Source organism: Periplaneta americana, chromosome 1 (genome assembly GCF_040183065.1).
Source record: "Periplaneta americana isolate PAMFEO1 chromosome 1, P.americana_PAMFEO1_priV1, whole genome shotgun sequence".
In the NCBI taxonomy this organism is placed as follows: Eukaryota; Metazoa; Arthropoda; class Insecta; order Blattodea; family Blattidae; genus Periplaneta; species Periplaneta americana.
The window spans coordinates 95742420-95767303 of record NC_091117.1 but is presented as its reverse complement, the minus strand read 5'-3'; the positions used below and the strand labels follow the sequence as shown (position 1 = coordinate 95767303).

The 24884-nt window shown below is 35.0% G+C and overlaps 1 protein-coding gene across 6 annotated transcripts in view; it reads left to right on the top strand.

Annotated features, from left to right (window-relative positions):
* LOC138698410 (uncharacterized) overlaps nucleotides 1-24884 on the top strand; it is a 375207-nt gene that overhangs the window by 11690 nt on the left and 338633 nt on the right. For 5 of the 6 annotated variants that reach the window (XM_069824341.1, XM_069824331.1, XM_069824323.1 and 2 more), the window contains one exon: nucleotides 2928-3026. The exons of the other annotated variant lie outside the window; for it this stretch is intronic. Coding sequence is in view for 1 of the 5 variants with exons in the window: in XM_069824386.1 (XP_069680487.1) it covers nucleotides 2958-3026 (69 nt within the window). In the remaining 4 variants the exon portion in view is untranslated. The remainder of the gene's footprint in view (nucleotides 1-2927; nucleotides 3027-24884) is intronic. 6 annotated transcript variants of the gene reach the window in all.

Genomic DNA, 24884 nt, shown 5'->3' with positions numbered 1-24884 from the left:
TGTATGTGAACACGTAGAGAAAGAGCAAATATTTTATTGGGAGAGAGATGAATTGGTTGATCAAGTCATTGACCAGTTCGCAATTAACTTGGAGGATTTGATTAGTGAAAATGAGGACCAAGAAGAAGAGTCTGCTGCTGAAATCTCCATCCTCCTAGTGTGGTCTGATGCCTGGGACAGCAGCACTGTGGGATGAGTACAAGTATCTCCCTCTCTTTCTAAAATGCTCTGCCAAGTAAAACTTCATGAACTTTAAATTGTGGTGTTATTTTACCCGATTGGCTAGTGTCGATGTAATTTTCATCATTCTCTCATCGAAACTAGTCAATCAGGTAAAATAGCACTGCAATTTAAATATTAACACAATAGAGTTGTTATTTATTTACCGATAATTTAAGTAACTTACTAGTTCATCAGTAATGTAAGTTATGTATGAAAAGAGTGCAATCAAGAATGAAGAATGTCTTCTAATTTTCAATGCAAAACTGTTGTAGGCCTTGATATCCAAGGAATGCATAATATAACTTTACCCTGGGATGTTTTGGAGTATGGTCCAGTGTGTTTTCTTCCATTGCTCCAAACATCAGTTTCTTGATCTCAGAATCCACTATGGAATCATAAAGACCTAACACAACCAACTCCTCACATAAATATCACAGATGAAGGCCAAGTTGTGTGCTTGTTACAGCAGAAATAGCATGTGGATATGTCAAGAGTTTAGCCGTCAGGTTGAAGTTGTTTAGGGTAATTTTAGCAGGGAAAGGTGCTGTCACTCATTCCCTAATATATATAAGGTCAGCAAAAGTACCCAGATCACGAATTCCTATGAAAAAGCCATATTATGATGGCGTAGATGACCTTAGACATCCATCTGACATTACTGTGCATGGCACCTGGAGCTTCGGATACCATGAGGAGTAATGCCTCCAAGGAAACATATTCTACACATTCCTTCAAGTCAACCCTCAGTTGAGTTTCTTCACAGATTCTCATGTTAGGATTGTTTGTTTCCTTTGGTATTTTCTGACCAATTGACAAATTAAAGGGTATCAACACGAGACTCAATTACCAAGTTTTCCATTGATTGATCTGTAATTGCTGGTTGAAATTGTTATCAATAGATTGCCACTTGTTTTTAAATATTTTGAAGAGATGCATACTGGTTCAATAGACCCAGTTGTCTTATCAAATGCAACTCCAATGATAAGCTGCATCATTTGATGGGGACATGCTAGATCAGTAATGTACGCAGAATTTTGTCAAGGGGGGGGTATTATTAAAATTATTTACAATTTACATTATCGGTACGGTATTTTAAGTTTTGTGTTCTAATAGAACATATTCATGAATATCTTTATAACATTTTTGAAACGTAATTTTTTCAAGCCATTCAATGTTTAACAAATTTTAACTTCTGTTTAATTTTGTACAATAAAAATGCTTGTGTCATTTTATATATATATTCATTCAGCAGAACATACAGAACATAGAACTCACCAAGGATGAAGAATGAAACTGGCATGACGAATATATTGGAGGAGGATAAAAAAATACTCAAATCTAAATATGTCATTTTTTGTTAAGTTCAAACCCGGTAACCCCCCCATGTGCACGTCCCTGTGCTAGATACAGCAATATGGCTTTAGATTGACGTTATTTTACAAAACTTTGAACACAAAGGGCTATCCCTGATTTAAGTTGAAATAATATTTTACACAATGTGTTTTCTTCATGATTAGTACAAACTGGAGGGATGAGACATAAAGTTTTCCAACTTCATTTTTAAGGGTTACCCTAATATGCAAGGCATACTAAAAGCCTAAACTAACCTAATCTGTGACTGATTCGACCTTACAAAAACCCGCTTTGTCTCGTTGCTCAATAAGGAAATGCATGGAAATGAGATACCATATATGGGTTAAGTTTCGATATAGTCTTTAGTGTGGTCTATTGTAATAGGTGACAGTGTTGTTATTTCTGCATCCCACCAGTACTGTAATATGTGTCGGTGTGATTTCTGTATCTATATGCATCTCAAGTGTCCCTCTGAGCTGGCTGCCCTTCATCAGCACTCCACTTCAACTACCGCTGTCCCTCCCTGCCGCTTACCCATTTCATCTCATCTGCCTGCCCACAACTCCCACTGGCCACCACTTTTGCAGCATCTTTCCACCTCTATTTTCGCTGTGAAATTGGCGTCGCCACTCAAATTTTCTTTTGTATATGATACGTAATTTATGTCTCGACAAGAAGGCAAGTACGTATATAAATGCATTTTACTTTAATGTGGTAACGCAATTTTAAAGAAATAGGCTACTGAATTATGCATAGGTAGAGGAAGGAATATTATTGTTGGTAAAGTCCAATGAGAATAATATTAGCGTAGCTAGTCAGTGTCCTCTAGGATTGTGTGGACTTAGGCCTAAACAAATCAACATAAGTGAACTAAATTTTTTTTATTCTCCAGTAGATACGGTAATTCAACCTGGACCTCTTGGCAAAGTAGATTATGCAATCGTGTGTTGGATTTGAATGGCAATATTTACGTTCGTGATGCGTCAAGGGGCGTTCAGGGAGAGAAGAAATTTCGAGGAAAGGAAGAAATGGTAGGGCATTCTATAGTCAATATGGCGCAGCTATAGCCATGCATAAGAACACACAGATAAATATTTTTGGATTGTTATGTTGGAAGTATTTACAGGTGGAAAGTAAATTCACGTGCCTACCTATTTTATAGCCTTCGCAGAAGACAATAATTGAATAAAAAATTGGGCCTCCTTGGTTCACTTTTTCTGAAGAATTACCAATAAAATCAACTTAGTTTATATAACTTAGTTTCTGTTCCGCCATTGAGTCATGTTTCATAGAAGTAAAAATCTGTTTATATGTAAACGATTTATAGCCTAGCTTTTTCTTTTCCCTTATAGATAAGCCCAACTGGTCCACCTTAACCAGTCATGTCAAGCTTATCTGCTGGCGCCAATAGCATGTCTTATGCTTGCTACCACTCTCTCAGCGCAACACTGGTAAGATGGTGAAATAATAACTCTTGCTCGTACAGCATTGGTTGTGCTACAATCTGCTATGGCTTGTGCATCAAGTGATATTAAAATATTTGGATCCCTTGTATGAAAAGCTTTTCCTGTGATAAAACAAAAGCATAAGTAGTAAAAGTTTATCACTATAGATGGGTTTGTAGGATGTTTAAAACCAGAATTGAAGTCGGTTAATAAAACCAATTCCAATCCAATATCTAATTCAAGAAGAAGCCCTATGTATTAAAAGTTTTTGCCACTGAAAAGTGTAATTTTATACCGTTGTAAAAACCACAAATTACCTACCTAATTATTTTGACAAGTGCTCTCAGTCATCAACAGTTCAGAGAATTTTTAATTTCTCTTGTTGCACATTATACTGACATACCAGTACGTTATCATTGTAAAGTCCAATGGCTAAACCGTGGCAAGTGTTGAGAAGATGGTTTTCAACTAAGGCATATCATTGTAGAATTTTCACGAGGAAAAAATTAATTTACTGAACAAATCGAAAATCCAAAATAGGAGGCAAGTCTATCCTTCTGTACAGATCTAGTAGATAATTCAAATGATTTGGATGCTCGACTTTAGGGAAAGAGCGTGCATATTGCATATGTGGGATCTAATAAGAGAATTGGAATTGAAATTGTCTTTGTGAATAGAAAACTTGTATTGTGGAGCTTGTTACATTTTCCTAAACTGAAATCATTAAGACACTGAAAATGGTTCCTACAAAGAGTACATAATTGTACAAAAACAGTTACAGAATGAAATTCGTTATAAGAGTATGGAGAAATCTAACAAATGGTTCTATCTTTTTTATTCATCCGTACTTACTTATGGCTTTTAAGGAACCCGGAGTTTCATTGCTGCCCTCACATAAGTCCACCATCGGTCCCTATCCTGGGGAAGATTAATCCAGTCTCCACCATCATATCCCATCTCCCTCAAATCCATTGTAATATCCTCCTATCTACGGCCTCCCCAAAGGTCTTATTACTTCCGGCCTTCCAACTAACACACTGTATGCGTTTCTGGATTCCTCATACGTGTTACATGCCCTGCCCATCTCAAACTTCTGTATTTAATATTCCTAATTAATGTCAGGTGAAGAATAAAATGCATGCAGTTCTGCATTGTGTAACTTTCTCCATTCTCTTGTAGCTTCATCTCTCTTAGCCCCAAATATTTTCCTAAGTACCTTATTTTCAGACACCCTTAACCTCTGCTCCTCTCTTAAAGTGAGAGTCCAAGTTTCACAACAATACAGAAGAACTGGTAATATAATTGTTTTATAAATTCTTTCAGCTTTTTTGAAAGCAGACTGGATGATAAAAGCTTCTCAACCAGTACTGTTGCTACAAGATATTTTAATTTTTCCACCTCTTCAAAGGATAAATTTCCAATTTGTGTATTTCCATTTCATGCAGTATTCTGGTCATGAGACATACCGGTAATCATATACTTTGTCTTTTCGGGATTTACTTCCAAACCTATCGCTTTACTTGCTTGAAGTAAAATTTCCTTGTTTTCCCTAATAATTTTGGATTTTCTCCTAATATATTCACATCATCCACATAAATAAAGAGCTGATGTAACCCGCTCAATTTCAAACCCTCTCTTTTATCCTGGACTTTTCTAATGGCATATTCTAGAGCAAGATTAAAGAGTCAAGGTGATAGTGCATCTCCTTACTTTAGCCTGCAGTGAATTTGAAAAGCATCTGACAGATACTGACTCTACTGCACGTTTCACTGAGACACATTTTAATTAATCGAACTAATTTCTTGGGAATATCAAATTCAATAAGAGTGTTATATAAAACCTCTCTCTTAACCGAGTCATATGCCTTTTTGAAAGCTATGAATAACTGATGTACTGTATCCTTCTGCATTAACATATTTTTAGAAAAAATGCTTTATACAGTCAATCCCCAAAGAAAACTAAACACCTGTGGAAAAAGTTTGGGGTAGCTAACGTATTTTGCATATTGGTAAAATGTTCACAATTCGGTGGGTTTCATTAACTAAAAGAACTCTGCAGTCTATGTGAAAAAACTTTGAGAGTTTATATTCTCATTTCGAAAAGACTCGGAATGATGTTACAAGAGGTCAGAAAGAAAGAACTAAATATTCTGGTTTATTTGGAAAATGTAGAATTTGTAGAAAATTTAGAAGTCCTGCTCAGTGCACTGACAGAATTAGCTGATCTTTCATGTGATCTCCGAAAGAGAGAAATGACACGCCAGCAGCAGATAAACTGATAAAAATAACTATTAGAGTATTTCAGTCATTGCAGCAAAATCCAGGCCATTACACCAAGGTAGCTAATAGTACGACTAAGTTAAGTGAATTTAAATCTGTGACTCTACCAAGATCCAATAACATACAAAGCATCAATGCAGAGCAGTTGTATAGGAGTCTTGCTGCCAATTTAGAATTAAGATTATTAGACTAATTACTCAGTCATCTCACAGAGGAATGAATGAAGATTTGCAAAACAGTAGTACTAACTAAAATGATCGTCTCTGTCACTTAACTGTGTTAAATCCATCAGAATTGTCTGAGGAGCTAAATATAATGTATGGAGAAGAAAGTATAGTGCTTCTCTGTAATCTATTTTACAATCTCATATAACAGGAAAGTTATTAGAGCTTTCACGGAGTACGAAGAATATATAAATTATAAAAGAAAGTCAGATGATCTATTGCCACTTGTTTGACTAGTGATTAATGTTCACTAAGTGTAAATGCATGAAGAGAAAAAAAAACAGTCTGTAGTTGTTTATTGTATAGTCAACTGTGTATTAAACGGATTAAAGTAAATAGAAAATCACTAAGCCAGAGGCAAAACTGGTTTTTGTATATAGCTACCGAATCTCCGACCTAAACACACAAAATGTGGAGACTGGATGATGCTGAGACAAAATGATGACAGAAAACGAGAAGAATGTAATATTTTCGTTATAATTTTCAGACATTGTTGTTAAATATTGAGTTTGAAAATCCGAAAACAGATATGTTCTACTTGCTTTTCCCTAGATGAAACATTAAACATACCAGAGTTCAGAGGGAAAGAAAAATTTGATATATCGGAAGACATGCAATAAGTTAAAGGCAAAATCTTTTTGCTCCGTTCTCAAAGAAAAGCTTAATGATCTCATTACAGTATTTTTGACTGCCAAAAGAACAGTGTTTTATTCACGACAGTTATATAAATTCAATTGAATAATAGTTGTGGATTATTCAAAATATAAGCAATGCAAAGAAAAACATATTCATCCCTAGGTACCAGTATCACTGTTGTAGAAGGATGAAAATTTATAATGGAAGCATAGATGCAAGTTGCTTAACTTTCCTTACGTCAGAGGTTCCCAAACTTTTCTGAAGGGGCAATCCACTTTTGATCGAGACATTTCTATGTGACTCCTTCCCCCCCACTACTGTACCGTTACTTAACCCAATCCTAAAAAATACAAATTCCAATAAAAACGGAAATAACGATAATTTTATTCAACTAATGTACTGGTACCTGCAAAATGAGAAATCGGAATATGCAAACCTATTTTGGAATTCTATTTCACTTCTTACACTGGCCTTCGTTGCTGACATATTTTTCGAACACTTAATTAAACCTTATAATAGTAGTTGACAAGGCCAAGATGTTAACATAATAACAGCCAGAGTTGAAATCGACATCAATTGACTAAATAAATTTGATTCATTCCAGTGTATTAAAGAACTCAAAGAAAATGCTACATGCCATAAGGTACAACGGACAGTTAATCACAGCAATGAATTTGTTTATGAAGATATGCAAAATTTGCACAATTTTAAACAACTTTTTGAGTATTTTCTAGAAGAAACTGAAAACATTTGCGACATTCACAGATGGTATGATATATGTATTGAGGGAAGACTTTGAAATATGTACCTATTAATGGAATTTTGAAACTATACTTTTTTTCATGGAGCATAGATCAGTTTTCGATCAAAAGAATGCATGAATATGTCGAGCTTGCAAAAGAAGCTCCTAAATTTTTGATAGCATTTGCAAACTCGTATTTATGCAAAATACGTTTCTAGTCTATGATTGCCATCAAAACAAAAGGACAAATCTCCTTGAATTTGGAAATTATATCAGTGTGTGCATCAAGTCCAGATTTGAGAAGATATCTTATTTTTTTTAAATTTATAACTATTGAATTTCTTTTATTTTTATGTTCATCATTGTCGTGACTCCTCTTTGGGAACCACTGCCATATGTAATCTGGATGATTATATCACCAGTAACAATATAAGTACTACTAAATATAATGAACACTACTCTGGTTCACTGTTTTAATCATATGCAATATTACACACTGTAGGCCTAACAGTACATATATTTGTACAAAAAGTTAATCATCCCCTATTTTTTCCACATCTGGTATGAATTTGTCACCTTACTTGTCTTCTGTTGTGTGCCTCTCATGTTCCGTATCTTTTTCACTGATTTTCATTCCATTGTCTTCAATTATGAATCTTTCAATTCTTTCTTCCACAATATCTTCTTTCTCATAATAACGCTGTTCATTTATTTCAACGTGATTGCATATATCTTCCCATTCTTTCTGCTGATTTACTGAAATGTAGGTCTTCGACATCTTTTAGTCCACACCTGTGGAGTAACGGTTAGCGCGTCTGGCCGCAAAACCAGGTGGCCCAGGTTCGATTCCCGGTCGGGGCAAGTTATCTGGTTGAGGTTTATTCCGGGGTTTTGCCTCAACCCAATATGAGCAAATGCTGGGTAACTTTCGGTGCTGGACCCCGGACTCATTTCACTGGCATTATCACTTTCATCTCATTCAGACGCTAAATAACCAAAGCTGTTGATAAAGCGTCGTAAAATAACCTACTAAAATAAAAAAAAAACATCTTTTATCTTAAATATTACTTTCCTATTACCAGCCCAGTGTTTGATCTCTCTCCAAAGATTCAAGTCTGTGTAGTGAACTGAAAGTCTTAAGTTTGTGTGATTATTCTTTGCTAACAATCCTGTCAATCGAATATGTTTTTTTTTTTTTTAATTAATTAGCCTAAATTATATAATTTTGTTTTAGTGCTGTTGTAATTGAATGAGATACGATTCTTGTTAATCAGGCTGTCATATATATATATATATATATATATATATTTTTTTAGGAATTTAATGTTGGAAGTTTTTCTGCATTGGTGTTAAGATATGATGCGTTGTCAATAACTAGGACAGCATTAGAAGGTAAATTTGGTCCATGTTGAACAACAAATACTACACCCAAACAGAAGGATTGCCAATGGGATCACCCATATCTAGCATACTAGCAGAGATATTTTTACACACCATAGAATAAACATACATACTCAACAATGAACACAATAAATCTGCAGACAACATAATATACTGGCACAGATACGTAGACGACATACTCATACTATACAGTACAAAGGAAACAGACGACAAATACACAAACTACACCAATACATAAACAAAATACACCCAAAACTCCAATACACACTGGAACTCGAAAACAATAACTCCATAAATTTCCTAGACATCACCATAACAAAAGTAGACAACAAACACTCCTTCAAAATGTACAGAAAACCAACCACCACCACCACACACTTACACAACACATCTAATCACCCCACACAACACAAACATGCTGCATTCAGGACAGTGGTACACAGATTACTCAACATACCCATGAGCCAACAACACTACAACGAAGAAGTGAACACAATCAAATACATAGCACAAGAAAATTGTTACAACCCAAACATAATAGACAACATCATAAGGAAGACAAAACAAAAACTCAACAAAGACAAAAACACACAAAACACAACACAAACACAACAACACAAGAAATACATCATACTAACATACGAAAACAAAAACACACACAAGATCGCAGCCTCATTCAGAAAACAGAAATACAACATAGCATACAGAACAGAAAACACACTATAAAGACATCTCAACACACAAACAAATAAATACAACCACACAGGTGTATACAAACTCACATGCAATAGTTGCGACAGTTTCTACATTGGACTGACAGGCAGATCATTCCAAACTCGATACAAAGAACACATTAAAGCAATAACCAGAGGACACAATACATCTACATATGCCGAACACATAACAAATGCTAACCACACATACCATAACATAAATACAGACATGGAAATCCTTCACATACAACCCAAAAACCAAAAACTCGACACACTAGAACAATATGAAATATACAGACACACTACTAAAAGACACCCTGATCAAATTCTCAACACACAGATCAATTTCAGAACACACACACTATTTGACACCACATTTCAACACTTTTCAACAATCAAACGCACCCACACAACAGGCAGCGAAGTTCGAGATGACGCCGAGATCTAGTAGGCTCTGAGGATGATGTGAAGAAGCACCGAAACAGCTGTAAGCCGCACATGCTTACACAGTGAACATGAGTAAGATCGCCATTTAATCAGTTATTTGTAAATTTGGTATTAACATCGTTTGGAACCATTCAGTGTAATTTTCGGGGTTCATTTGTTTAGGAATATTTCCTGTTTTCAGCTGAGATCTGTACATGAGAGCATTTGGTATAAAACCTTGCCTTCCATCTGCATGGACAGTTATGAGTATAAGATGTTATCCTTTCGCTATGGGTACATCAATACGCAGGTGCTTTCATCAGCCCTTTGTATGTGTGTATCATTGGCCATCCTTTAGCTTTGTATATTTTGAAGACATGTCAGGTATTTCTCGCGTTATGAACCAATTTCATATCAGTCAATCAGAACAATTTGATTTGATCTTGCTTTTTTCCCACTTGAGCTTAAGGTCTTGATTATTATATGAAAACCCATAGTGCAACCTAATAATTTAATATCTTTATTTAATATCTCCTTAAATCATGCTACTGTTGATGTAGATTTTCCTATAATGTAAAAATTATATACTACTCAGTGAATGATGCATGTATTGAAATGGTCTATTTCTGTTATCCTTTTGGGGAAACTGTTTTGCTTAATGTTGATGGGATTGGTGATAGAAAGATGGTATTTGGCGAGATGAGGCCGAGGATTCGCCATAGATTACATGACTATTCGCCTTAAGACTGGAGAAAATCTCGGAAAAAACCCAACTTAGGTAATCAGCCCAAGCAGGAATCAAACCCATGCCCGACCACAACTCCGGATCGTTAGGCAAGTGCCTCAGCCAACTAAGCTATTCTGGTGACTCAATTGTTTCTTTCCAGAAGTGTTGAAAGACATTCCTTTCTCTGCATGCTTTCTTCTGTCAGTAAACAAAACTTGATGACACTCCAGTTGCTTTTGTTCTTGGATTTTCAGAATTTCTTTAAACATTTCAGATGGTCTCTTTGATTTGCCTTTTTTTTTCATGTAGGTCTAATCATATACAGTAGAATAATAACTTCCCGACTTCAGCTACATAATGTTTTCCATTTCAGTTTCGAAATGTTGTTGTTGTTGTTGTTTTCTAATGCCAGGCGTTTGACAATAAAGTCATTTGACCTCTTGCACTCCAATATTTTTCAAAGATATTATCATGGCCAGCCACGTTAAATGGCAAGTTGTAGCCAATTTAAGTGAACACCATATTTTAACGTTTTGGTGGCTACTTCATTCACACACAACCCCCAGAATGTCTGGAGGACCACACCTGCTGTTGGTTGACGGGGTCCAATGGACCTAGCTGGGAGATCTTGTTGATCACCAGCTTTCCCTCCTTAAGCCACTGAAGGACGATTTTAGTGCCATAGCAGGTCAGCACTAGGAACAGAAAAGTAGAAAGAGGAGGAAGGAAAGGGAAATGAACCCCTAGGCCTCGAATGCTCTAATGCCGTCGGGGTAGAAGAAAGTAAGAGTTCAGTCAGAGGACTGGATAGGAAAGGGTAAAGAGGGAATTAGGTATTGAATAGAGGAAAATTATACCAAATTCAGTTTCGAAATGATTGGATACATAATGACAAAATTAATCAAATAATAGTAGATCACCAGTAGAGCATTCACGACACACGACAGTGCATCTCAGATTGTATTATGTGCAGTGGAATTTAATTCAGACAGTGGCATTTGTTTTTGTAGCATCATGTGGACATGGGCGGAGGTTTTTGTTTCAACCAAAGCAATAAGCTAAGAGGCTCACTAGTTGAACAACAGGTTAAAGGTCATCCTTCAAGAACTGTAGCAATACCTATACTACTGATATGAATGTGTTGTACCCTTTAGGCATAGCAACAAATTTATCAAGATAACACAAACGGATTAGACACTGCATTGTATTTCCTAACTCTCTGACATGATTTATATACTATACTTGCTTATAGATAGGAGGGATTCCTTATTTAGAATGTGATCTCAGGCTTTCGAAATAATCACAAGTTTAAATATTCATTATTACTAAGTTTATTAACAAAATATCAAATTAAAACAGAAAAATATAGAGTATTGAAATTGAAATATTATTTCTGAAGTATCATAATGGCTGCTAATTGTAAAGTATGAGAATTGAACAGTTAATTTTACTTACAGTTTCTGTAGGGCGAACCCTGGTGCTATTCTGAGATGATGCCATTTTCTGCCTTTCTTCTGGACATCGGGAAGTTACAACCGCTGTCTTGACCAAAGACTAATGACTAATGACCATGCTTTGGATGCTCCGTGTCCATTTTATAAGTTCTCGAATCGCGCCTTTGTGATTTAATAGAGTGACGCTATTTTGCCCGCAAATCTTCTAAAAAGACTGACCGAACACCACGCTATCATTTCTTAACCATTATTTCGGATCGGCGTTTCCTGTTGTCACTTGGGATAATATAGACTCGCGAAACCAGGTGGCCCGGGTTCGAATCCCTGTTGGGGCAAGTTACCTGGTTGAGGTTTTTTCCGGGGTTTTCCCTCAATCCAATACGAGCAAATGCTGGGTAACTTTCGGTGCTGGACCCCGGACTCATTTCACCGGCATTATCACCTTCATTTCATTCAGACTCTAAATAACCTGAGATGTTGATACAGCGTCGTAAAATAATCCAATAAATAATAATAATATAGACTTAAGGAACTCTTACAATATTCAAGGTTTGAATCGTCTGTTTTGATTGAACCAATAGAAAATCGGAATTCAAATGATCACCAATTAGAAGTCTCATAAGAGACACGGATTGTAAATGATTACTGGAGATTCTATGTTGTGTAAGAATGGCTTTACTAGAAATGCAACTAACTTCCTGCCTTGTTGAAGGACTGGACTTTGATTTCTGCTGACTTTGCTAAAACTGTACGGCTGTAATCTGTAGAAACAGGAAGCTTGTCACGTGTTATAACGTTATAAGCATATGTTCACAGATTATTTTTTTATTTTAGTAGGTTATTTTACGACGCTTTATCAACAGCTTAGGTTATTTAGCGTCTGAATGAGATGAAGGTGATAGTGCCAGTGAAATGAGTCCGGGGTCCAACACCGAAAGTTACCCAGCATTTACTCATATTGGGTTAAGGGAAAACCCCAGAAAAAAACCTCAATCAGGTAACTTGCCCCGACCAGGAATCGAACCCAGGCCACCTGGTTTCATGGCCAGACTTACTAGCCGTTAGGCCTACTCCACAGGTGTGGACTTCACAGATTAATCTGAATGTTATAATAAGTACGATTTCATTACTGGGTAATTCCATGATAAAATGGACAAAAATGTTGATTTTCTGATTTTATTGAATCTTCAATTTTTATAGATGAAATGAAAGAGAATTTAATACACTTTTATTTCCAGAATGAATTTTTGTATTACCGGTATCAAGTTATGTCACTTACTTTTAGCACCAGTTTAAAGAATGAGTCTTGAAAGGTATTTTGCTCATTTCAAAATGCCCCATTTGCAACACTGCTTTTAAGTTGGTAAACCTGTTTGGTAATGACTGCACTGTTGTAGATACCTGCTGTTATTTGCTTTTGAACTTCTAACACTACTTTTGAGGTAAAATATGCTATTATTATATATCATAAATTACAATTATTTAAGCATACCTATGGCTTGCGTTAGTCTGTAACCAAAATTTATTTACTTTTTATCTGGTGAAATAAATAATTATCAACTTGAACTTATTTACATTTTGACTGTAATGTGGGATCTAACCTACACAGCAATAGCAGTAAAAATTTTCAAATCCAAAAATCGTCCAATCTATTATGGTTACAGACTAACAGAGGCTAAACATCCAAAATGAGCTTTGCCATGGGTAAAAGACAGTAGTAAAGGCAAAATGAAACAAGTCAATTTTTATGTTCCTTTTTAGGTCATGTAACATGGCTAAGACATCGAAAGAGAAAGTACAAGCATTTAGGGCAAAATTAAGTGATGTTAAAAAGAAAGAAATTCGTGAGAAGGATAGATTGCATAAAGCATCAGAAAGGTCGAAGAGAAGTAAAAAACAAATAGCTATTGATCGTGAGAAAGCACGCATTAGTATGCGAAAATTGCGTGCATTAAGAAAAAGCCAAGTCAAACAAAGTGAAGTGCCTAATAATGGAGATTCAGAAGAAATTTCATCTCCAAGCAAAACAGCATATGGTTCTAACCTGTCACTGTACAAGGCTGTCAGTCGTGCTAAACTGGCATTGCCAAAGAGTCCTCGAAAGAAAAAAGCTGTGGTTAGGAAGTTAGCAAAGTCATTTGGAATTGCAGAAGACAAAAATAAAGTCATCAGAGGAACTCCAGCATTGATAAACGAAGCAAAAGAACGTGTAATAGAATTTTATCAACGTGATGATATTTCATGTATGACACCTGGACGAAAAGACTTTATAAATGTCACCAATGATGATGGTACTAAAAGCAAAGTTCAACGCCGCTACCTCCTCTACAGCATAAGAGAGTGTTTTGAGCTCTTCCAAGCAGATAATGTAGGTGAGAATGCTGTAAAAGTCGGCAAGTCCAAGTTTTTTTAATTACGGCCAAAGTTTTGTTTACCTATAGGCAAGACCCCTACAAATGCATGTCTCTGCATGTATCACGAGAACATGGCATTGCTTGTAAGTGCTTTAAAAAAATTCTATCCAGATCTTTTACCTATTACGGATTTCGTGGTCTGTGATATTGGAAATTCTGAGTGTGTCAATAGGAAATGCAGCATATGTACACACAAAGTCGAAACACTTTTAGCTACCACAGATGAAGGCACACTTTCTGAACCACTACTGTACCACCAATGGATAAGAGATAGTGAAAGCAAAATGATAAAACGCTGTATTGAAGATTCTACTGTCAACGATGCACTTAAAGCATTAACTGTTATGTCACCAAAGTACCTCTTTCATTGTTATGTGAAGAAAAAGCAGTCTACTTATTTTAGAATGCTTCTTTACAATGCTTCTGATAACTGAAGTTCTCCTCCAGGTAGACTTCAGCGAAAACTACAGCATCATCCATCAAAATAAGGTGCAAAGTGCACATTGGTCGCATGATTAAGTAACTTTGTTCACAGCATGCTTTTGGTACAAAGATAAGGTGAAAAGTTATGTGATTGTATCTGACTATATGACACATGACAAGTATGCTGTTGCACAATTTGTTAATGTACTTGTTGATGAACTTAAAAGTTTTGCTCCAAATGTCAGAATCCTTAATATTTTTTCTGACGGAGCTGCTCAACATTTTAAACAGCGGTTCACTTTATCTTTGGCGACTACTGCTTCAGTTCCCATTAACTGGCACTTCTTTGCCACTTCTCATGGCAAAGGGGCAGTTGATGGAATTGGTGGTACAATGAAACGGAATGTATTTGATGGTGTGCGAGCAGGTCGTTTTGATCCCATTGATGCCAGATCTTTTTCTGAATGCGCAAGAGCTGTATCAGGAAAGACAACCATCTTGTTTATTTCCAGAAATGACATTGAAAACAAGAAAAAAGACCTCGATATTTTGTGGAATGGAATTGAGAAACTCCCTGACATACATAAGCTTCACTGCATCCGGGCACAACAACCCTTCATTGCAAAAATATCAGTAATTTCCGAAGAAGAGGGGTCATTGTTTGCCTTTAAAACTGAAGCATTCCATGATGTAAATCCAACAGTGACACCAACTGAGAACTCCAAAGAACCAGTGTGTCATATCAAATGTGAAAACTGGTATGCAGTGGATTGGCCACGATTTCAGTACTGGTTTATTGGCCGAACCATATCTGTTGAAGAAGACAAAATTAAGTTCCAATTTCTTCATCAGAAGAATCCTGAGCTAAATCAATTTGAGGAAGTTAATGACATTGCTTACGCTGATTCTGACAACATATTCTACTGTCTATCAGAACCTCCATATCCAATGTCATCTACAAGGTCTCGATATCTCAAGATCAGTAACTGTGACTTCAAGAACAATAAAACCCTCTTTGTAAAGAGAAATAAAGTATAATCTGTGTTTTGTTCAAGAACATTAATGTAATTTTAGTGGTTTGTTTATTTAATATATTGATGTATGGTACTATACTCTACATATTGTTTAGTTAGTTTTGATAGCATTATTTAATACATTTAATGAACAACTTGTAAATATTCACTTAAGTTCTTTTATACAACTGTTTTCCTCTTTAACCTTCAAACTTAGGTCGTTATTTGAATAAAAATGTTGTACTTATTTGAGGTGAATACAATGTGGACAAAAAATGTTAGTCTGTAACCATGATCTGTTAGTCTGTAACAAATATACCAGTAAATATATTATGTACAGGTAATCTATTTTGATAATGTGATATGGTATCCTTTGCTATTGAATATACTCTACAAGGTGAAGTATAAAACACATGTCCTAAGATACTTTATGCAGTGAAATTTCTACTTATTTCAACCATTGAATAATCTTGTCCATTCTCTGTTAGTCTGTAACTAAATGTTTAAGATGATCCAGAATTTTTAAACTACTTAAAATACAGCAGGTAAACATCTTATTTCAAAGCGCAAGTTCTTTTCTACCAATTGATATCAAATTCATGGCAAATCACGTGCTTAAGATGCAAAGCACGAATATAGAAGTTTATTAATGTTGTACAAATGTTAGTCTGTAACCATGGAATTGCCCTACTATCAAATAAAATGAAAATATAATGCTTATGGTCATAACTAAAGATTATGATGTTTATCATAATCCTTGGGCACAACAAATGCGAACAGAGTAAAGGCTCAAATGAAGTGAGTTTAACTTATATCACTGTTACATTTTAATATTCCAGGAGGTATGAATGTTCTTTGGTTCATATCAGATGAGTGTGGGGGACATAACAAGAACATTTTCATGATAGGATTGGTGAATATGTATATGGTTTTTGAGCTACACATTTCAGATGATAAACATTGAGTATGTGTCCCCATATGCGGCAGTCTTTCCTTCTGTTCCGTCGTATTTTTGCATGCATGAGGAAGTAATCAAGAAATCTGATGTTATAATCAATTCACAGGATTACACAAATATTTTTTCCAGTTTGGAACTGTTGTGTGCGGAGACTAAGAGGAAGGTGGAAAATAGGAAAGACTGGAGAATGCTGGGTTTATAGTGAAAGACGTGCCCTTGGGCAGAGTACTATGAATGAATATGTCTACCTAGCAGAAAAGGACTTTGATTAGAAAAGTGCAATTTGTAAAATGGTGTTCCCAGCTGATTGGCACTTTCAGTGTAATGTTTGCAAAGACTTTTCAAAAGACACTGTAAAGAAAATGAGATTAAGGGAGAAGTTCACTATAAAACTGAAATGGAATGCTACAAGAATTTTGCAAGAAAATCTAAGAAAAAGATAAGCTTACTGAGTTGCTTACTTTAATACCAGTTGGAGTAAAATTATCTTCACTGAAAGTACAAGATGTTTCAGCTTTGCTCACAAAGTATTTTGGTCATGAATGGATGTCTTTGGAATCCTTATCATACCTACAAAAACATTATTAACACTGATTGATTTAGTTAAGATGATCTTGTGATTCAGGAAGAGAAACGTCCTTGTGAATTTTGCCTGTGAAGTTGGTGATTTCGTTGTATAGAAGAAGATGAAAAAATAACATTGTTATTACATTTTCAAACACAGTATTATTTCATTTCTATTAAAATACTTACTTTCCTTGATTTTGTATGCTATTTCAATATAAAATACTATTAAATGTTTGTGTTACTTAAAAACTCAGGTGTTGTATCAAAACCAGATATACTGTACAGTATCCAAAATAAAATCCTAATTAATTATGAAAATATTAATTATTTCATGTTTATAATTTAGATATATTTGTATCTATTCCATACTTAATGTTACAATACTTCAACTTTCTAATTGATTCTATAAAAGCTTGTAATGTTTTCTGTATTTTTTTTATAAGTTACGTGTTTGTGGTGTAGCTGTTTTAGCAACTAAAGGAATGAAATACATGCAGACCTCGATATTTGCACTTGACGGTGTAAGATGAAAGTACTTTATATAAAACAGTTTGTTCCATTGATAATAATTAAAGCATGAAAATATACATGATTTAATGTTTATATTTTAGATATATTTGTATCAATTTCATACCAACTTTTTATTTGATTCTATGAAAGCTTACATGTTTGTGGTGTACTTGTTTTTGCAACTAAAGGAATGAAATACATGCAGACCTCGGTATTTGCACTTTCCAGTGTAAGATGAAAGTACTTTATATAAAACAGTTTGTACCATTGCACACGGATAATAATTAAAGCACAAGTTTGTTTACAACAGGTTGGTTACATTACAACACTTGACATGTATTGTATGTACTCGTACATCTGCTTGAAGCTTTCCTTATATTGCATATTATAAGCATAGTAACTTCATCAGGTGTAGAAACATCTATAGTCACAGATTGGAAAGTTTTTCCACATTTTTATGCTAATTGTAAACTTGCATTTTTCAAACCAAATGTCACGATACTGGAGGGTCGTGGTATCATATCAAAAGGATCGAAAACTAAATAGCATCATCATATGCTTTCACATATTAGATCCCACTGGATCTGATACTGACTCATGCGAGCGTTTTTTTTCTGTCTTCCTAAACTTATATGACCTCTTGGGACATAAGAATTGTTTAGACCATCTCTCGTCATTTTTCATTGAATATAATGGATAATAGGACCAATTTTTAGTTCCTTCACAATTTAATTTGTTCAGTGTTCAAGCAATGAGCATTCTGCAGTTCTCCTCATAAATCTCATCTCACCTGTCGTTAGTCTTCTCTCATCAGCTTCTCATATAGCTCATGTCTCGCTGTAATGTACTAGAACAGATTGCGCAAGTGTTTTATACACTTTGAACATTCGTGAGTCCGAAGCTGATAGATGGGCCATCCTGTCTCAGCCCTGACAGAGCCAGGTCAACGTGTACAAAAAGAATAAAATACTTTTTCTGAGAAAACCATGTGCATATTAAAAGCACATTATTTTATTAGACACGCAATTATTAAAATACATTAAAAACTGCAGTGAAAGTCATCCTCTGATTGGGGTTCTGGCTGATATGTACATCTATTATCAAGCAGTACATTTTGCTTAACAATATGTGTCGAGGAAGAACAATATTGTTTGTGTACATCATAGTCTGATTAGCGTAGAGGATATCTCTGATCACATATATATATATATATCAGATTGGCCATTCCCATGTTATGAAATGGCAACATAAAATGAGAACAACCACCAGAGCCTCCACCATCGAAAAGGCATTTTTTGGTAACTACTGCTAGATGGAAGTACATACAGTTGCTCCATGCAATTCCATAAGAGTTATCACGTGACTTCTTTTGCAGTCGCTAGATGGCAGCATAGTGAAATTGATAAAAGTGTAGAGTTGTCTTGATAATCCATGTTGAATCTTTTGTACACTACTTTTAACACTTGAATATAAATAACTGATTAAAGTGGTTGTCTTGAAAGTCCATTAGGCTGATCAATCTGTTATATGTGATCAGAGAGGACATTCATGAAGTCGTCGACCTGATTGGCAAGTTGGTATAGCACTGACCTTCTATGCCTAAGGTTGCGGGTTCGATCCCGGGTCAGGTCGATGGCATTTAAGTGTGCTTAAATGCGACAGGCTCATGTCAGTAGATTTACTGGCATATAAAAGAACTCCTGCGGGACAAAATTCCGGCACCTCCGGCGACGCTGATATAACCTCTGCAGTTGCGAGCATCTTTAAATAATACATAACATTTGGTTAACATTTCACGGAGTCATAGACCTTGATGGAATAGACGATACTGACCATGATGACCAGGTAATGGTAGCAGAATTGAAGATGGAAATTTCCTCTGCTTGGTTTTTGTTTTACTCCCAACTTGAACTACCCTTTTCACAGACTGTGGATAAAGGTGATGCTTGAGGATGTGGTCTCCTAAACGAGAAACCATTGCATACTCACATTCTTTTCTGCAACATTTGTGTGTCACCTTAACCTTTGTGTTCCTCTCATTGTTTCAAAATTGCTCCAAATACTTGAGCGAGGTCACATTATATTTTCTTGCATACTACAGCACAAAAGCACAACTGGTGGATTACGAACAGTAAACATCCGCAGTGTAGGCCTATGGAAAATTGACAGTATGAAAGTTGTTAGCATTGTGCCCAATTAAACCTAGTAAACCAATAAAACGGAAGCATATGATTTTAAATGTTATAAAATGGTCTTTTACATCTCTGTGTATTAAGTGGTGTCAAGATAGCCAACCCGGAACGTAATTACATGACTGTTTTTACTACAGTAATACTTGTAACAATAACAGTCATTGGATTTAAATGCAAAGGAAGCAAAGCTTCACTATATTTTATTACCATCCATCATATAGTTACTATTGACTGACATGCTCGTAAGGTAGGCACTGTTCTACAGTCATGGCAGCAGTGTGCTCTGATTGAACAAATGATGCATGCAGTTGTACTTTCTGTTTTAGTAGATTTGCCTACCAATAGAAAAATTTCCGTGTAGTGAAGTAATGTTCATCTCGTATAACTAGCCAGCCTTAACTCATTCACAGTTACAGAATATAATGTTTTATTTACTTTCACCTTCGTTTACTCCTTCTCTATTTCTCTCCAACAGTTACATCGTTGAGATAAAGTACTCATGGGAAGCCGAAGAAGGTATGCCTAATACATTTTGTAATTAAATTTGACATTATTTTCAGTAAAATAAATTTCATAATTCAATAGGCCTACTCATACCCCCAGTAGCAGCAATCTTTAGAAATTTAGTACGTATTGTGACAGGTGTGTGCAATGACAGTTTGTTAGTCATTGGTGATTTACATAATGTAAACTGTGAAGTTACTTTTTATTACAATGTTTTTCCTAAGTTTTGAGTAACCTTGAACCGGATATTCCTGGGCTATAACCATTCAGTCCTTTATTGAAAGATGGCCCTGTTTCCCTCTACAGTCCTGATATTATAATCCATCAGAATCGTTTTAGGTATCATTTTCATTGTCACACTTCACCGAAATATCTCGTGTATCATTTTGTGTAAGCTGTATATTTTTTACGTATTTATTTACACTGTTCCCATTTTATGAAAGGCTTAGAAATTAATGTTATACAAGATATTTCAATGATACGAAAGTCATATTTTAACCAATCATATGACACTGACAGACTATGTTGCCAGGGCCGTTAGCAAATATAAATGAGCTATGTTGTAATAAAGGTACTTATCAAAATGAAACATTAATGTAGTTATTAAAATTGTATGGAAGAGGAAAGATTGAAAGTTGTTCAGAAAGGAAATTATAAATTTCGAAGATTGGTTCTGTCTTCATCTTCAGGAAAAACATAAGAGTGAGAAGAGGTTCCTACTCTTTGGGGATGCTACAAACAGCTAAATCTACTTGCCTTCCCATTTACATCACTAATAATGGAAAAATTCCAATCTACATACACGTCTTCTAAACAGTTTACTGTTCATTTCTCTTGATGTTTAATTTAACACTTGTTATAAAATATAAAACTTCGTAAAAAGAACTTAAAACTTTAAAAATGTTAAACATTTTTTAAAGAGGTAATATATCTTGTATGGCACCGTTTCAACACTGGTACCTATTGTGTCTCCGTCAGAATCTGTTGGACTACTGCTGCGTCAGCTCGTATTGCTTCTAATTTCGATGTTTGCTGTCGTCTTTGGTGGGGTTACGCTGTTTTGGTGGTGGTGGGTGTTGTTTGGATGTTATGTGCTATTAGATCGAATAACATGTGTATATTGAATTGTAATTGCGTACAAACAACCCCCCCCCCCCCACTACAACCAGAACAGCATACCCCCAGCACAGATGACAACAAACACCGAAACTAGAAGCAATACGAGCTGACGCAGGAGTAGTCCAACAGATGCTGACGAAGACATGATACCAGTGTCGAAACAGTGCTGTCATGCAAGGTATATTACCTTTTTATCAGATTTGGCACTTTTAAAGTTTTAATTTTTTAAGAAGATTTTATAGTTCAGTATTGATTTCTGCCTCATTTAGATCAACACTATGCAATCTGTATGGGCCCAGCATCTACTCCAAATTCTACAACCTGGAAAAATTGCGTATATCACTGACTAAAACTTCCTGCCATATGAACTTTCTAATCCATTGCACATCGAACATCATCATTCGTGAGGTTTTCAAGTCAAACTCCCTTAACTTTCATCTTGCTCCAAGAAAATTAACCTCTATAGTCTCTCAATACAAACTTCTATACAGCAGTTTCTTATCTAGTACCACTTGGGAAGACAACAATAGGACCCTTACTAATGTCAGCAGTTCACATCAGAAAATGTTCAACAAACACACACACACACACACACACACACACACAAAAAAGAAAGGTAAGCAAATTTATGTGTTTGTGACAACCCCAACGAGTAGGGACACCTTTTCATCCCATTGTTTATCACCTGAAGAAGACAGAACCAGTCTTCGAAACATTGTCATTTCCATGAGCTTGGAAGAAGTCAATCTACACCTCTTCTAAACAATTCACAATTGCTTTCTTTCCATTTAGATCAGTTAAAAGTATAGTATGTTATTCAGAATTACTAGAGAAATGTTCCAAATAACAAGACGTAAAGAGATATGATTTTTAAAGAGTGAATTAAAAGATGTTGAGAACATTAAGTTTATAAGGAGGACCAAGTGGAGTAATATTTCATATCTGGTGTTGCCTCATTTCAGTGAAATCCAGTTGGAACAGTACGTGGAAGATAGACAAGACTTACAGTTGGTATGAAAGGAACGCAGATGATGGGACACTGACAATTGTACTTTCAGCAGCAGGCAACTTTTTAATAACAGTAATAGTTTTTTTTATTCCTCAACTTTTTCTGTTTTTACGTATTGGATTACAAACAACTCTACCCCTCCACTTGGTCCCATTAATGGCAATCCTACCTTGATTAATTATATTTTTAATCATACACACAACGTTAAATGAAACACAAACTGTTTAATTTGCGTTGTGTTTTTGCCATTTTATCTGCCTTTCAACAAATGCATAACGTGACCCACCAAAGTGGTGTGCAACTTGAAAATGGGTCACAGTCCTGCCATCTATCCGCAGTATGTGGAACCCGAATCACGCAAGTGAAGTGGGTAGGCATTATATACACACATATTTCTTAAAATAACAATTTATTTTGTATGTTATTTTCAACTGACCTATTACATGTATTGTAATATTTTTGAACACAGAAATAATGAAGGAATGACTACCAGTATGTTTATAATCATTATAATCGAAGTACCTGGATGTTTATGGCCTCGTATATTTTGAGTCATTAACAAAATAATTCAGAATGTAATCGTAATTCATTTTATGAATCCTTAAGTGATACTCTTAAAAAATGAAGCAACTGTAAATGATAATACTTTATTACTGATTAGAAGTTAAATTCAGTAACATTTAAAATTATATAATTAAAAATGAATATAAGTAAGATATGTATAAATAATTTCATATGAGGGGGTCAGAAACAAAGGGGTTTAAGTGCACTTCAGTTACTTTTGAGAAAATGTAACTGAAAATGTTTAAGCTTTCGTAAATTCTGTGAAATTTTGAGTTTAAATTGTAATGTGTCATGTCGTTGAAAGATATACCCCTTTGTCAATAAAATTTTTTATGCTTTACCTTACCCTGGATACTCTTAACTCATATTTTTAGAAATGTCACTTGTACCCCTTTGCTTCTGACCCCCCTCATATGTATAACTGTATAGTATCAATGAGATATATTTTGAGTGTAACTTTAAAAACGAATATATATATTTTAGAATTGTATTTATATTGTGGTTTAAATGTTCGTATATAATTTTATTCATGAAGCTTTGAGTAAATGTATAATTCTGCGAAAGATGTTGTGTGATATATATTTTAATATATGTTGGATTATTAATGGGTCATTCACCAGAAAAGGTGCATTTCAAAGTAAAATTTTCCGAAATTTACCATCATCAATCTCTTATCATGCCCTCCTTTTGGAAGGTTGATTCCAAATATGCTTCCATTCGTCTCTGTCTTTCCAAGTTTTTTTCCTGTTTACTTCATGCCACTTGTATCTCCATTCTTCTAAGTTTTTCTGAATTTGATCTATCCATCTTTCGCGTGGTCTTCCCCCTTTTACTTTTAAATTTAATATTCTCTTCGGCAGCCTATCCCTTACCATTCTGTTAAGATACCCAAACCATTGTAATCTCTTATTTTCTAATTGTGTTGTTAAATTTTCAACCTTCAGAGTTACTATTGGGATAAAAGTGATTTTTTTTGTATGTTTTTTTCCTTTGCCCTTACTGACTTTATTAAACTACATTAATGGTATAGAATCCTCTAGATTGAGGTTCTGGGTGATATTTACATCTATAATCGGGCACTACATTTCACTTGACGATATTTGTCAGGGGAAGAACAGTTTATTGTTTATTGCATACATCTGAGGTTTGATTAATGTAATATGTAGCTAGTTGGCGATGTATACAATGGAAGGGGAAAGGAACTGGCCACCGTACTCCATTATGTCCTGGTCTATTGCCTCACAAGTGGTTCCTTGTTGGTATCACTTTTGAGGGTCAGACCTGTTTTAGGACAGTTGACTGAACAACGAATGGTCTACGTGAAATTTTGGTATTTACCATTAAATCCACTTTAAATATTTCACGTGACTACATATGTGACAGTAGCCCCTTTCATACTTCCCTTTTACATTTCTTCCTTTCATCCGTCTTTCTCATTTTATAAATATTTTAATCTACGAATAAGAACAAATTTTATACAAGAAGAAACCATACAAAAATCCATTAATTGAATCTAATGTTTTACAACTGCTGGTTTAAAACATAACTCAAGTTTTGTCATAAGTTATTCAATTCTTTTATTAAAAAACCTGAACTAATTAAATTCATCAGTGACATATTGAAAAAAATAATTAAGTGTATTATGTCATTTGTTTTACTTGAATCTTTTAAAATATTCCTTCCTGTAAATAATATATTTTAATTATTTAGGCCTACCCATTAATATCTGTAAATGTTATGTTTCTAATCATAGTTTTAATACTAATACTAAATAATTAGTTACAATCTTAGCAATACTAAATGCAATAGTAATGCTAAACTGATTCCAGACACGAGCTTTGCTCATTTGGGTGGTGCTAGAATACAGGTGTTTATATTCAGTGAGGGAAGTGGAAAAAAAAACCAGAGGCGGTATGCTACTCCAAGATTTTCCCCTGGCATACCCCGATTTGAAAAGGCATACGATACCTACTCCCTTACAACATACAC